The sequence below is a fragment of the Panthera onca genome, chromosome E1 (assembly GCF_046562875.1).
Source record: "Panthera onca isolate mPanOnc1 chromosome E1, mPanOnc1 haplotype 2, whole genome shotgun sequence".
Lineage (NCBI taxonomy): Eukaryota > Metazoa > Chordata > Mammalia > Carnivora > Felidae > Panthera > Panthera onca.
In genome coordinates this window covers 11070676-11086936 of record NC_138352.1, presented here as the reverse complement: position 1 = coordinate 11086936, position 16261 = coordinate 11070676, and the positions used below count along the sequence as shown (strand labels likewise).

At 46.5% G+C, this 16261-nt stretch overlaps 1 protein-coding gene across 3 annotated transcripts in view; it reads left to right on the top strand.

Annotated features, from left to right (window-relative positions):
- RNF157 (ring finger protein 157) overlaps positions 1-16261 on the top strand; it is an 82337-nt gene that overhangs the window by 45935 nt on the left and 20141 nt on the right. For all 3 annotated transcript variants that reach the window (XM_081791112.1, XM_081791110.1, XM_081791111.1), the window contains exons 3-8: positions 7669-7757; positions 13533-13679; positions 14117-14234; positions 14703-14769; positions 15069-15112; positions 15478-15529. In XM_081791112.1, coding sequence (XP_081647238.1) covers positions 7669-7757; positions 13533-13679; positions 14117-14234; positions 14703-14769; positions 15069-15112; positions 15478-15529 — 517 coding nt within the window. The remainder of the gene's footprint in view (positions 1-7668; positions 7758-13532; positions 13680-14116; positions 14235-14702; positions 14770-15068; positions 15113-15477; positions 15530-16261) is intronic.

The window sequence follows — 16261 nt, the reverse complement described above, 5'->3', positions numbered from 1 at the left end:
ATAGAGACACGGTTGCTGGGAATAGGAAAATTGGAGATGTTAAAGCATGTGGCTGAAGAAGTGGAGATTTGCAAGAACAGGCTGAGAGATGACAGGCACAGAGAGGTGCAGAGATCTCAGGTAGGAGGCCAAGGAAGGGACGGGGACGGATCCCACGAAGAGAGGGAAGCCAGTGACAAAAATCGAACTTCAGGCCGGACTCTGAACATGGTTTATTGTTATATGTGCATTTTGTCTCTGAGACTCACCATCCAGGACAATAGTTACAGTTCTAGCTGCTAGATTTCACTATATACAGTACTTAAATGAGCTTAGACTTTCATATGAGCCAAATAAAGTAGTTCAGTTGGGTTATGGAACCTTGGGTATTCACTGCTACTAAGGAGTGGCTGAAGAATAATCAGAGCTCTCACAACTTTTGGAACTTTAGCAGGGCAACATGGAGCTCATCACCTTGTTAAATTAGCGGCAGACTACAGATCGTAATGTTAATAACTTACAAATTAAAACCATCAGACATGAGCTATAGATTTTTATTGCATGCTATTTTGTTCTAATTACATGGGGTTTCCATATCTTGTGGTTCGCTAAAGAAAATAAAATCTCATTAGGGTCACCGATTCAGAGTAATGGCGTTCTTCCTAGGGCTGTATCTGTGAATAGATAGCCTCGCCAAAGTCTCCAGACCGCACCAGGGATGAGAATCCTGTAACTGATTGGCTTATAAACTTAACCATTTCCGTATTTCATACTGTCATTTTTTCAGGCAAGAGCATATTTTCTTTCCAGGAATATGAGAAGAGACTTGACAACTCTTGTGATTAACCTTGGACCTCATTTATATAGTTTTAGAGTCAGTATATTTCAGTGGGGCACAGGAAGACAGCAGAGCAGTTTACAGTTTTTTGGTTTTGCTTTTTTTTTATGTTTATTTTTTATTCATTCATTTATTTATTTATTTGAGAGAGAGCACGGGGGAGGGGCAGAGAGAGAGGGGGACAGAGGATCTGAAGCAGGCTCCACACTGACAGCAGAGAGTCTGATGCAGGGCTCGAACTCAAGAAACATGAGATCATGACCTGAGCCAAAGTCAGACACTTAACTAACTGAGCCACCCAGGCGCCCCAGTTTTTTGTTTTTTGAAATATGGAATGAAGAAGGCTTTGTTCCTCTTGCCCTTCTTAGGGATTGGCCTCTTGAAAATGCCTGTTTCAAAATGACTGGAAAACGAAGAGCCTGGGTGGCTCAGTCCGTTAAGCGTCCCAAGTTCGGCTCAGGTCATGATCTCACAATTGGGGAGTTTAAGCCCCGCATCAGGCTCTGTGCTGACAGTGAGGAGCCTGCTTGGGATTCTGTCTCCCTCTCTCTCTGCCTCTTGCCCACGTGCACACGCTGTCTCTAAAAATAAGGAAGTAAACATTTTTAAAAAATGACCAGAAAACTAGCATTTGGTGGCATTAGAACATTCATATGCTTCATTGGGGGAGAAATAGGTGTTGTGTATTAAAATACCTATTTCAGCTAATGCTGCTGCTTGTCTCTTTGGACACATTCTTCGCATACAGTGTCAGGCATCTCAAAATCTCTTGCTTAAAAGTGGATTCTTATTTGTGAGCTGGGTTATGAGTCTTCTGACCAGATGAAATCCGGAAGTCAGGCGTCTGGAATGGAGTGCTTGTCTGAAAGTAGTTTCTCTGGCCATTAGTCATTATTTACCAACTTGCCTGGAGGGAAAAGATGACTGTGTCTGCTTTAATAAAAGCACTACTTCTTCCCTTTTAACCCCCCTTAAAATTAGCTGGTGTTAGGCAAAACCCTGTATATCTAAAAACAGCTCATCCTCAGGAGGGTACTTTTATTTTAGGAGCACAGTAGGATTGGGTTGTGCTTTATCCTGATCCTTCCCGGGAGGGGCCTGGTTTTGGCGAGGGCTTTCTGTCAGTGGGGAACTGAAAGTCGAGTAGGTTTCATTTGTCACCAAAGCAGTACATAGCAATGGTCACTGACCTAGATCCGTGTGGTTTCATGGTGGATGCTTTACTCTGCAGTGGATTTTCCATGTTTTTCTTATCACCGGTTAGAGGGATTGGAGAGACTTGGTTAATTGGGCACACTCATACTAGGGCTTAAATATTTTGGGAAAGGTCAACATAAGATGTGATGTCACATGGCCATGACATTGGTCCTGTGTGCTTCCTGCCAGGAGACCTTGCAAAAGAGTTAACGGACTATAAATAGGCTGCCTTCTTGGACTGATTCCTTTGGTAACCAACCCTGAACACAGAGCATCTTTGTGTTCAGGTCATCGTGTGACACCCTCTTGGTGTGTCCCTCACATTTCTGATATAAGCGAAAAGAGTGTCTTGTATGTTGTCAGCTTTGTGATCGCCAGTCTTTCTACACTGGTGATTGACTCCCCACGAGGGTTGGATGGGAGATTCGTGAAAAAGGGTTTTTAACAGCTGTGAATATAGCTTATTTGATGCTCTGGTCTATAGCAGGGACAATACAGTCTGTCTCAGCGCTGCAGCTGGTAAATAGGCAAATTCATTTCAGAGCACTCAAGCCGAGACTAAACTGTTCTCCCCTGACACCGATCTAAGAAAATGTTCTAAAGCATCGCAATTCTAAAAATACCCACTGGTGAGTCTAGGACACACTACACATCTGAGAAGAGGGGAAATAGCGAAAGCTGAGAACATAAGCAGACATCAAATAAAAAGGAGGTGACATTTACATATAAAAATCCAAAAAATCTATAAAAGACAGGGTTTCTGTAGTGCTGTAAATGAGTTCTTCGTCTGACCCCAGATGTCGGTTTCCATAGTAACTATTACTTGATTCTTTAGTACAAATATTACAAGACTGCTAATATATTAAATGAGTTCTTTTCTATTTTAATCATTGAAGATTGGCTAAAATAATATCCTCTCTCTTTGGAAGCAGGTTTTTGGCATTTGGGGCCTTTGCTTTCCTAAATAAAAACTGCATTAGTGCATTTGAATTTGCTTTTCTCCCCCACCTTTTTTCTTCCCTGTTTTTTTCTTTTTTCTATTAAGATTTCTTCCAAGGAATGTTCATGGCATCACTGTTTGTAATAGTGAAAACTAGAAACAGACCAAGTGTTCATTAGTGAACGATTAGTGACTAAGTCATGGCATGAGGTAGACTTCTCTCAATGAACCCCAGGGCCCCTTGGAACAATTCCGGGGATCAGAGAAAAACACAAGATTAACCTGGAATATCTTGTGGGACCAGAAAGTAAGGAAGTGCTCAGAAAACAATGGGGGCATGTCAAAGGACACAGTAACCACCTTGAAGGAGCCCCCCCACAGCCAAATCTGGGAGGCTGTATGCATCTGATCAGGCCTAAATCTAATAGTAAACGTTAGCAAATTATGTACTTAAAAACTTTTTTATTGAAGTTAATTGCTTATTTTTATGAATGGCTATAGCCCTTTTTATAGACTACTGGGAATCGCCTAATAATTTACAACTAAAATAAGATGTTCTATTACCTTACATGCCTTGTGACCATATTTTCTACGACAAAATGTGTGCATCCGTTGGGGTGGTTTAACAAAATACTTGAAAATTAGAATGGTTTAGAAGTCTAGGATATATGGTTGATACACACACACATATATACGTGTGTATACTTTGTACGTATACAGACACACACACACACACACACACACACACACACACACACTCACACACCCAGCAACGCATGCTTCTGTTGAGTCTAAACTGGCAGTTCCACATTTGGTCACTAGGTGGCACTTGGCCAGCGTAAGGCTAACGTAAAAGGAAACTGATGAACACCAGGATAAAAGGCCAAAGAGGAACTTGCTCAGTATTCACAGGGAACCCTGATTGGCAGTCCCCTGGGGCTCATTGAAAGGGTTCATTTGGCTGAGCCTGTACCATACTCCTATCCTGGACATGAGGTGTTTGGGATTTAAATTATTCTGAGATTTGGTCTTATTTCAGTGCAGAAGCAGCAGGCCAGTGAGCGCAGTGGCCCAACAAAAGCTGTCACGGCTCTGGGCCCCTTACAAGCAGGACCAGGAGAGGTGTGCCGGGTCCCTCATTGAATCCCAGGCCTAGCACGGAGTACTCAGGATGAAGCGAGAGTGTCGAATGGATGGGTACCCATCTTTGTGCTTTGAAAATAGTTTAGAGGAACCCACTGTGCTCTAGAAATCTCTCTCAGTGCCATGCGTTTGAGCACCTCGGGCAGGAGAGGAGCAGTGACTGCCCCTGCTGTGGCCGCCATACCCTGAATGTACATTTGTGTCTCCTGCAGGTGCTGTTAGATCTTACAAACAAAAGGAGTTTGTCATGCTGTGCTCCAAGAAAGCTTTTCTCTGAGAAGACCTTAGATACTCCTGTTAGAATTTAAAAGGAGCATGGCATTAGGTATGCTTTTGTATGTACTGCTGGCTAAGTAAGCGTAAGGATGGAATCCAGAGTTTCGACTGTAACTTGCAGAACCTGAGCAGGATGCGGTGCCTTCTGCAATGAGTGTTTAACGGTCAGGCTCTCTACGCTCTGCTCAGGTTCCTAGAATACTCCCGGGATCAGAACAACCCATAGACTTGCCCTGCACTAGCTGAGGCAGCTACAAGAGAAAGAACCAGAACTCTTGGTTCTGGGTTCAAATCCTGATTCTGCTATTAGGCCTGGATCTTCAGTAATCATAAAATCTTTTGAATCTCAGTTTCTTTATCTGCAAAGTGAGGATGTTAATACTGACTTTCTTCATTTATCCCATCAGCCAGCATAATTTTTGAGTTCGTCCGGGACTTTACAATCTGGTGTGCATGGCAAACACGTCTCCCAGCGTTGAGCCTATTGAATAAAAATGTATTTAAACTGGGGACGGATGGTGGCGACGGAAGCACGGCATGTGAATGTACGTGAGGCCACCAAACCGTGTACTTAGAATGGTGAAGGTGAACATTTTCATGTTCTGTATATTTTACCACAATCAAGTAAAGTAAAATGAAAAACAAAATATCCAAAGAACCCAGCATGGTCCTGGCACATAGTAGACTCAGGATCCACTCGGTAACCATCCATTGAGCTCGGGAGTGAGTGGTGACAAGGAGGACCACTAGATACAAGTGCCCTGGCACAATTAGCCCAGTCGGTGGGAAGAAATGGCCTTTTCTGTCTTGGACAAAGCATGCCACCAGGCCCACCGATGGAGGAAGACTGTCGAGCCTCTGCAGGGCATATCCTGACTTCTTGCCTCAAGCTCAAGGTGGGCGTATGGAATGCCTTCCTGTTCCTCAGGCATCATCCTGGAGCACATCAACTGAACAGCCTCACGAAGGACGCCTAAGTGCAGTTTCGGGGATTCTGCTTCACTCTTCATAACGAAGACAGGGTTTAGGTAAAGACGAGTGGACAAAGAATTAAGTTTGGTCTGGTCAGGGACTGATAGACAAAACCTCTGAGATCAGTACCTTTATGACCGAGGATTGAGGCTCAGGGATTATTCGAGGTGGAGGACGAAGAGCATTAGTTTTTCTTTTTCACTTTCCTTTTGTTTTTCTTTTTTTGGGGGTATAGAGGGTAAAGGGTGAAGAAAGAAGGAAGAATCGCCTTTTTTTTTTTCTTTTTTTAAACTCAGGAGTTATGGATAACTCCCAAGTACCTGTGCAAATGAATATGATTAACTTTGCTACTCCAGAAAAAAATTTTAATCCCAAAGTCATTTATTTTGGCTTTAGAATAGACTAGCACTTGTGTCGGATTTTCTCGCCTAATTACTTTTTGCTTAAGCTTGTTTTAAAATTGTTTTAAATTCCTTTAGTGTGACAGCCTAGGGAAGTGGGGGGGGGGGGAGGGGAACAGGCCACAGAGAGGATCTGAACTAGAATTGAAGCTTTCCTATAGAAAAGCCCCCTCATACGCTGCCAGTGGGAGAGCAAAATTGGAATCAGCTTTCTGGAAAACAATTTGGCAAAATATTTTTTAAAGTCTTCAAAATATGCTTACTCTTTGATCCAGTAATTCCACTTCTAGGAATTTGTCCTAAAGAAGTAATCAAACAAGCATGCAGTAATGTAGGGACAAGGCACTCACCACAACATTGGTATCGGCAAAAACAACAAATAAAAGAAGAAGAAGGAAAACCAATGGAAAGCATTGAATAATATGGAATTTTTCAAAGAAAGTACGCTGCTGTCTCTGATGTGTGTAGCCACATTGGCAGATTGATTACAGACTTTAAAAGTGTTTACCGCATCTTTCTAAATGAGAAACGGAAAAAATTAGTGGGCACGGCTGCATAGATATCTCTGCACAGAAACAGTGCAGAGATACAGAGATGGGTGGGTAAGTAGACAGGGAGATGGACAGATGGATGAGTGAGGGGGTAGATGCCTGTCTGGAGAGACATATTCGGCAGTGTTAACTTTGGTGTTGCTGAGTGCTGAAATTATGGCTGATTTTGTAGTGTTTGTGTGTTTTTCAGATTTTCTGCTTGAACATGTATTGCTTTATAATTAGAAAAGCCAACCACCCTGTATTTTAAAAGAATACATGTTTAATGTATCCATGAAAAAGTAAAATGTTGCTATCTAATACCCACAAGGTGGGTAATCTGAAGGCGCATGATTGTAGACTGAATGTATTTTCTTAAGGGTCCCATGTCATACAAGTGAATTATCAGCAGTCATACTGAATACATAAAATCACACGTACCGCGGGTTAAATTATGTTTCCCAAGAAAAAGAGCCACATTCAGCAAAAATCTGTGAAGGCACAATTAGAGTATAATGTGGGCATCCTATTTTCTGATCCCAGCACTAGGAGGTAGACTCTTAGAGCCTAGGAGGACCACAGTTTGGCCAAGCTACAGAGACTGGCGGGTTTTCTGTGAATTATATGTAAAAAACGTATATTGTCCAGGTAACACTAGAACATTCTTAACTGTCTGAAAGCAAGTCTCGCTTAACGTTTCTACTGTTTTCCCTTTCTTATCACATTATCATCATACAGAACTCCAAATCCAGCCCTCTAAGTGGGGCAAGAGTGAAAGCATAAGGTAAATGACAGGCAAGCACAGACCTCTTAGGACCCCAAAATAGCTCTTGGCTCACATTTTAAAGGACTCTGCTTTATATAACCAGCTGCAGGGAAAATTTGTTCTTCACTGTTTGCAGCCTCAGCTCTGTACACAGGATGGGCTTCTCTTTTATTTACGGTCCCTAAATCCCGAAGACACCATGTGGCTTCACTGAAGGAAAAACCTCGCAGGTCTGGCTCCCTGTCGTCTCAGGTCAGATGGAAAAGCCTTTTGTGATTAACTCGGCCACAGTATGTCCTTTGGTATTTGGAACTTCAGTGAGAGTTTTTATTAGTTACTCACATTACGAATCCTGACTCAAATGAACTGCATCTAATGGAAAAGGCAGAGAAATCTCGCCCTTTTGACGCCAAATCGAATCTCCGAATCTCCGTTCTACCACTAGCTGTGACCTTGGGCAAGTTCACTTAACATGTCAGGTCCCGGTGTCCTCACTTAGTTAGGAGAGTGGCGCCTTCCCGTCTCACCTCCCAAAGCTGTTGTTTGACAGCCTTGAAGCTGTGTACCAGCCGGGGACAGTGACTGGTCTCTATAAACATGCTGCCTTCTCACTTTGCTTCCGACAGTTTCCTTATGCCGCCCCACCTCCCCAAGAACCTGTGAAGACTCTGAGAAGCCTGATCAACATCCGAAAGGACACACTAAGACTTGTAAAGTAAGTTCCCCTGGGGCTGGGGCTCAGGCCCGGTTCTAGGTGCGGAGCAGCTCCCCTCCCCCACCCCTCAAGAGACTAGCAGAGCAGTTTGCTGCCAGACCCTGAGTCTCATTCCCCTGGCCTCAAGGATGTGAACTGCCCTGGCAGTGATCGAGCAGCCCCTGTCCACGTAGATTAGGTCTTCCCGCATCCAGATTGTCCAGAACTTTATGTGAGAGTCTGTGTTCATGAAAGACTTTCCCCTTTCCCAGAAGCAGTCTTTATTCTTGTTTTATGATAAAATATATATATATATATATATATATTGGAGCGCCTGGGTGGCTCAGTCGGTTAAGTGTCGGAGCCTCTTATCTCGGCTCAGATCATGATCGTGTGGTTCATGAGTTTGAGCTCCTGACAGCAAAGAGTCTGTTTGGAATTCTCTCTCCCTCTCTCTCTTCCTCTACCCCACTCGTGCTCACTGTCTCTTAGTTTTTTTTTGGTTTTTTTTTGTTTTTTTTAATGCTTATTTATTTTTGAGAGAGAGGAAGAGACAGAGCACAAGCGGGGTAGGAGCAGAGAGAGAGGGAAACCCAGAATCTGAAGCAGGCTCCAGGCTCTGAACTGCGAGCACAGAAGCCGACGTGGGGCTCGAACCCATGAACCGTGAGATCATGACCTGAGCCGGTCGGACGCTTAACCGACTGAGCCACCCAGGCGCCCCTATCTCTCTCAAAATAAATAAATAAATAAAATTATTGAGGGGAAACAGTGAATCTTGCAGCTACCTCAGCAAGCTTGTGGAAAAATGGGATATTTGCAGTTGGAATATAAAAGCATTATTTTATTGCTTATATTTACTTTTTAATTTATTCTTCATCTCATGTGTCCTTCCTCAGAGGAACTCCTTGTGTCCTTGTCTGGTTAATCATCATCATCATTATTAAGTATCTTCAACATTTACCTTCTCTGTACAGTCCGTAAGATAGTGTAACTTTTACACTGATGCTGCCCTCCAGGTAGCATGCTAATCTGATGCCCACTGGTCCCCCGGGAAGACAGCTTTGGCTAGGGCAAATCACAGATCTCAGGTTTTTCTGAACGGACAAGGAAGATGACTCATGAGTCCATTTTATGCCCGTATAGGTCAGTCCTGTTAGCAGTAGGAAGTTTTATTTCTGATCATTGTTTTTAAGACGTAACTCATATGCTGTACAATTCGCCCGTTTAAAGTGTGCAATTCAGTGGTTTTTAGTATATTCAGGGTTGTGCAGTCATCACCACCATCTAATTTTAGCACATTTTCATCACCTCCAAAAGAGACCCTGAACTCACTGCTGGTGACTCCACATTTTCCCTGAAACCCCTCTTTCAGGCCTAAGCAACCACTAATTTACTTCTGTGTTTCTCTCCTGATTTGTATACAGTATTTCATTTGTCCCTGAAGTTCTGACAGCTTCCCCAACGATTTCCCCAGCCCTGGAGTCAACTCGGGACCAGGCAGCCAAGGAGGTGCTTGCTCTGTGCGCGGAGCAGCCTGCAGGCGGGTGCTCACCCTCCGTGGGGCAGCTCCCGCCGCAGCAGAGTGGCTCGCGGCCCGTGAGCCCTCGGGAGCCAGCGGCTGTCGGCCACTCTCTCCGCTTTCCCTCACCCTATAAGTCCTTTCCCGTCCGTAACGTAGAGAGCTACACCACACTTTACCTTTAATGGCTCTTGTCAGAATTCAGCAAGATAATAGGAAGAAAACACCTGCTGTTCAATAAATATTAAGGTGAAGGGTGTTTTGGGTCTGTTTTTCTGAGATTATGAGAATAGGGTAAATACTGATTCACAGATTTCCAGGTAAAAATGGAGGATTGAACATCTTTCGCTTGCTGTCAAAACCCACTAATAAGAGTATTTTCAACAGCATAAATCCAGTCGCGCCTGGGTGGCTCAGTCCGTTAAGCTTCTGACTCTTGGTTTCAGGTCAAGTCATGGTCTCATGGTTTGTGGGATGGAGCCCCGCATGGGCTCTGTGCTGACAGTGCAGAGCCTGCTTGGGATTCCTTCTCTTTGACTCTCTCTCTGCCCCACCCCTGCTCATGCTCTCTCTTTCCCTCTCAGAATAAATAAATAAACAAACATTTTTTTCAAAAGCATAAATCCTGGGGCGCCTGGGTGGTTCAGTCGGTCAAGCGTCTGACTTCGGCTCAGGTCATGATCTTGCGGTTTGTGAGTTCGAGCCCCGCATCGGGCTCTGTGCTGACAGCTCGGAGCCTGGAGCCTGCTTCGGATTCTGTGTCTCCCTCTCCCCCTGCCCCTCCCCTGCTTGCACTCTGTCTCTCAAAAATAAACGTTAAATTTTTTTTTAATAAAAAAAGCAATTTTAAAAAGCATAAATCCAGAAGAAGTGGGGGAATGGGACAAATGGTACGAGTTAAATAATACAGCAGGCCTGTGAAATCAGGATCCCAAGTGAGCCAAAGGAAAAGCTGAGAATCACCCAGTGGAACTGTGACCCCCCCCCCCCCAAAGGCTCAGGAAATGGCAGTACCAGGACCTCTGGATATCGAGGTGCAAGGCTAACATGAAGAGCATTGGTGGGAAGCCTGCTCAAGAGGTGGTCAGATCCTCTCTTTGCCACACAGCCAGAGCTGCCCTCTGCACACCCTGGCAGAAGGCTGGCAGGCGATTCTCAGTGAAAAGTTAAAACAGAGACTCTGTGGACTTGGGAGACCCAGGGACAGCTAAAGTTGGACCCAGTACTAAAGATGGGGGCTAAGGGAATTTAGGCACACTGGATGCTGAACCCTCCAGCCTGCCCACCACCCAACACTGTCTGCCCCCAGAATGCTGGCTGCCAGGCCCTTGTCCAAAGAGAGGAACACTGTCTCTGAGGAGCAGGAGCCTCCCAGATGGGAAGACCAAAGAGACTGGCCTTGGAGATTCCTCCAAAGACCCGGATTGGTCCCTGGGGAAGCCCAGGGTCCCCAAACCCCACCATGCATTCTGAGTTCCAATCGGAGATTTAATTTCTTAAAGATGAGCAGACAACCAAAGATTCCTAGATTTCCTAGATGCATAGGGAGTGCCTATAATATGAAAGACGGTGGCAAGGGGCGCCCTGGGGGGCTCGGTTAAATGTCCGACTCTCGAACTCGGCTCCGATCTTGATCTCAGGGTCCTAAGTTCAAGCCCCGAGTTAGGCTCTACATCCAGCGTAGAGCCTACTTAAAGACAAAAGAGGGGCGCCTGGGTGGCTCAGTCAGTTAGGCATCCGACTTCGGCTCAGGTCATGATCTCACGGTTGGTGGGTTCAAGCCCCGCCTCGGGCTCTGTGCTGACAGCTTGGAGCCTGGAGCCTGCCTCAGATTCTGTGTCTCTCTCTCGCTCTGCTCCTACCCCACTCAATGCTCTGTTTCTGTCTCAAAAATAAATAAACATAAAAAAAAAAATACAAAATATATGGGCCAAACAAACCAACAGGAAAAAATATAACTAAGTGGAAATAAAAACTGCAGGAAGAGAAAAAGCTCATTTGTAGCCTCAGAGACAGTAGATGCTGTCTTATTTCATGGACGCAATGACACAGGCCATTTAGGAAATAAACAAGACTCACAAACAGCAGAAATGAAAATGTCAATAGAATGGAGGAAGAAAAGTTGAAATTTTCTAGAAAGTGGCCCAAAAAGGTTGAGATACAGAAAATAGAAGAAGAAAGATCCAAAGCGTAGAGTGCCAGTTCACAAGGTGTCGTATCCAATAACGGTTCTAGGAAGAGAACAGAGACTATAGAAGGAAGGAAATCATCATTAACGGCATAACTAATTTAAGAAAACTTCCCAGAACCAGAGGGCGTGAGTTTCTAAATTGAACGGACCACTGGAGGGGCGCCTGGGTGGCTCAATCGATTAAGGGTCTGACTTCAGCTCAGGTCTTGATCTCACCATTCACAGGTTCAAGCCCCGTGTCAGGCTCTGTGCTGACAGCTCAGAACCTAGAGCCGGCTTCCGATTTTATGTTTCCCCATCTCTGCCCTTCCCCCACTCATGTTCTGTCTCTCTCTTTCTCAAAAATAAACATTTGAAAAAATTAAAAAAAAAAAAAAAAAAAAAGGACTACTGGAGTGTTGAGTTCAATGGATGATAAGGCAGAGATTATATATCAGAGGGAAAAGGGCCAGCAGTTGGAATGGCTTCTTGAGGCAGTGTAGACGCCAGAGGATGATGCAGGAATGTTTTCAAATGGCTTTTTAGAAGTATTTATGACCCAGCACTCTTTATTCAACCAAATAATCTTTTCATTTTTAAGTGTATTTATTTATTTTGAGAGAGAGAGAGCGTGAAAGAGAAGAGAGCACACAAGCAGGGAAGGGGCAGAGAGAAGGAGAGGCAGAATCCCAAGCCGCAGGCTCCACGCCGTCAGTGCAGAGCCTGATGCGGGGCTCAAATTCACAAACTGTGAGATCATGACCTGAGCCGAGATCAAGAGTCGGACGCTTAACCGACTGCCCCAGCCAGGCGCCCCTCAACCAAACTTTTAGTGTGGTGTGACTGTAGAATAAAATCTCTCAAAAAGTTGATCCCTCCAACACGTCCTTTTTCAGGAGGCTAGTGGAAGAGGTGCTCTGCCACAGTGAAAGCGTGCCCCAAGGAAGAAGAAGCCAGGAGATGCAGGAAAGAGGTGGAGGGGACTTCCCGGGGTAACGGGGGGAGGGTGGCTCCGGGTGGTTGCACCCAGGCACAGAGGGCCTGGGGTCCAGGTAGGACCCCCCTCAAGAAGACAAAATGCATGGAACACCCGGCACTTCTGGACATGGAGAGATTTAGACGGATGGCCAGCAGAGGGCTAGGGTCTGAATTAGTGAGAAAGTACCGAGGAAACCGAGCGACTGAAAGAGAAATGAGCACAAACTCTTGAGAAAAAGGGAAAGAAAAATACTCAGAGATTACTCTGTGGCTAAGCCGGGAACCACGTCCGTATAATCACAGTAAGACAGACACGGATGTGCTGAACTAGCAGAATCGAGATAGAGCGTACTGGGGGGCGGGGGGTGGGTACTACATATGGGGCAGCGCGAGGAAAGAGAAAGAAATCCTGGTTCCCATAGTACGAAGTCAGCGGCTAGCACCTGGAACTGAAGAGTCCGGAATGATCCACGTGGGGTGCCTGGGTGGCTCGGTCGGTTAAGTGTCCGACTTCGGCTCAAGTCACCATCTCACCGTTCACGGGTTCGAGCCCCTCGTCAGGCTCTGTGCTGACAGCTTAAAGCCTAGAGTCTGCTTTGGATTCTGTGTCTCCCTCTCTCTCTGTCCCTCCCCTGTTTGTGCTCTGTGTCTGTGTCTGTCTCGGTCTCAAAAATAAAAATAAAAACATTTAAAAAAATAAAAAGGATAATCTAAGCATATTGTATAGAAAATAGGTAAGTTCGACAATGATCAGCTAAACGAGGTAAAGATTGTCTCTGAAGAGGGGGAAAGGAGGGGGGAGGGCCTGCTATGATAGTAACAAGCCCCGTGGAAACGAAGCTATGTGATTAGTAACTTCGATTACAACAAAACTAAAGAAAAAAAAAGAAAAACAGGTCTGGCAAGTGCACAAATGTTCATTATAACACCGCAGAACATCAGAAGTCACCTAAATGCCCAACAGCAGTGCTCACGGGGTGTTCAGCCATCACTCGAAATGAAGGTGCGGGCCTAAGTTTCCGACCCTGGAGAGAAGCTCACGATGTATGAAGTGTAAAAATTTGTAAAAGGTAAATTGAAAACTGGTTTGCGAGCTCCCAAACGCCACGTCTTCCTGGTTTTCTAGGTGTGCCGAGGAAGTGAAGACCCTGGGAGAAGAGGCAGGCAGAGCTAAAGTCCACTACAATGTGGAGTTCACCTTTGACACTGACGCTCGGGTGGCCATCACCATCTACTATCAGGCCACGGAAGAGTTCCAGAACGGGATTGCCAGGTAAGAACGAGAGGCCAGGTGAGCCACATCCCTCCCAGACAGGCGAGCCTTCCGCGCTCACCTGTGGGGAAAAAACCTACGGACCGGGTGAGATCTGGTTCCTGAGCTCAGACTTTCTTCTGCAGAGCCCCACCTCTTTGCCTTTTCCCTTCAATCTGGGCCAGCTTGTGCAGCGGCAGATGGTGGCACAACCTTTCATTTCATCAAGATGCTGCTAAAAATCTGTTAAGCCACCTTCGTGCGGATGTGTGGGTTGGACATATAATCTTAACAGCGTTCCCAAGCAAGAGCAAAGGACACATTAGAAGGAAATATTTCCTTTCCTTTTCTGTACCTAGAGCCCGTTGATACTGAGACCAGGCGTGGGACGGAGGAAGCGGTCAGATCCTTCCCGGCTAGATACTGACTTTTGCTTTGTCTCCCTCTCTGATGGACAGCTACATCCCCAAGGACAACAGCCACCAGTCGGAGACGGTGCACTACAAGCGAGGGGTCGGCCAGCAGTTCTGCCTGCCCTCCCACACCGTGGACCCCTCAGAGTGGGCGGAAGAGGAGGTGAGCTGCCTCGGGGGGCGGTGACAGGCTGCTGGGAGAAAGCCTGGAGGCAGGTCCCTCACGTGGACCCAGATGGGCCTAGGACCTAGTCGGGACTCCGGCTGGCAGTGCCCGGACCGCCCAGATGCTGGGAGGCCATGTTCTTCAGCGCTGTAACTTCTCCTTGCCCTTAAAACACACCTCATGTCGATAGCTTTTCTGTTCCAAAGTAGCGCGTTCACCCCGGGTGTTTTGAGAAAGTCACGTTCAAAGAGAAGAACCTGCCAGTTAGAGGGCTTCACAGCCATGAGACTTTAGAAAGCAACGGTGGCCTCCAGTTAAACAGACTTAGGTGGTCGCGAAGTTGACGAACGAGAGCAGAGATGAAGTTAATGCTTCTTGACGATGTCTCCCTTTCTGATGGATTACTGGGCCATTTAAACGTGTTAAGTCTTTCCTCCCCCCCGCCCCCCTTTTCTTTCCCTTCAGCTTGGCTTTGATCTGGACCGAGAGGTTTACCCTTTAGTGGTCCACGCCGTGGTGGATGAAGGAGACGGTAATGGGCGTTCTCTGTCTTCTTTTGCTCTACGCGCTGCCCTTTTGTGGTGCACAGGCCGGGCAGTCGCTGTGGCCTCGGGAACAACACGCCCCCGCCGTGGGGATCAGGCAGCCAGTTTCCATGCCCCTTGCACTCCTTAGGCTGATGAGAACAGCCCTGGGTGAGGGGACGGGCCCCTTCTCCTGACGGCCCAGAGCGTCTGGTCTTCCGGGTTGGGGGGAGTCGGGGAAGATAGATGGGTGGCAAGGTGTGCTGTTTGGCTTTCTCCTTCACCCGCGTCCCTTTATTTTTTTCAGAGTATTTTGGCCATTGCCATGTACTGCTGGGCACTTTTGAAAAGGTGAGTAGCTTCACAGGGCCTCACTCGCTTCTGTTTAGCTGTCTTTCGTGCGGGGACGCGTGCGGCCAACAGGCCGGCTCCCTGAGCGCGGCAGGGCAGGCCCAGCTCCCCACGGAGCGGGAGGAGCACCACACTGGGGGCCGCCCTCGGGCCTCGGTCCAGCTCTGCCGCCCGCGTGCTGCGCGACCTGCAGCTCTCGAGGCCGCAGTCTCCTCTTCCCGAGACGGAAGGGTCAGACTAGATGCTCATGAGGCCCCGCGGCGTGAGGAGTGTGCCATCACACGCAGGTGTCATGGAGAGGAGTGCCCGACAACGCCCGGTTCCTGCCCCTGCTTCCTGGTCCTAACGGTCGTGTTTCATTCCAGCACACCGATGGGTCATTCTGTGTCAAGCCCCTCAAACAGAAACAAGTGGTAGGTATCTGAGGGCCGGGGATCGTCGGCCCCCTCCCCCCCAGACTTCTTTCTTTTCATCTCTCTCTTTTTCTTTTTTGCTAAGCATGCTTCTTTCTCTTCCACTGCCCCCCTTTTTTTTAATCCAAGAAAAGTTAAAATAAAAAAAATAAAAAAAAAAAGGAGTGCTTTTGTGTGTTAGAAACTCCTTGGGTGGCCTGAAAAGAATACTGACTTTGGTGTCTTTCTTGTTCCAGAGTTGTTGGCGTGGAGGCAGCCATTATCTGAGCAAAGGTCTTGAGAAAGGAAAGAACGGGATTTGTCTCTTGACATTAGGTTTAGGGAGAACTCTTTTCATTGAAAATGCCAGGGCGAGAAACATTCCGAGCTAAAGGATAAAATGTCGGGGTCCAATTCAGAGCCAGTTAGGGCCCTTGGCTTAATTTATCCCACCAAGTGTTTTTCTAAAATTCCAAGTTTCCTGGCCATCTGCCGTCTTCCAGGATGACCAGCAAGTCACGCATATGTCTGCTCAAAGGCCTGACCCCTGCTGTGTGCCAGCACTTTTTTTTCCACTCTTGCAACGGTGAGCGGAGAGTCCTGGAGAGTGGTGCCAGTGGCACTGGCCAGCCTCCCCTGCAGATGGGTGACAGGTGTCTGAAATTCTGAGTTATTCATTAATGAGGCCAATAGTAGTCAGTAACACCTTAGTCTAAATCTGTTGATAATATCCTTTCCATTAGAATCAGTAGGTCGA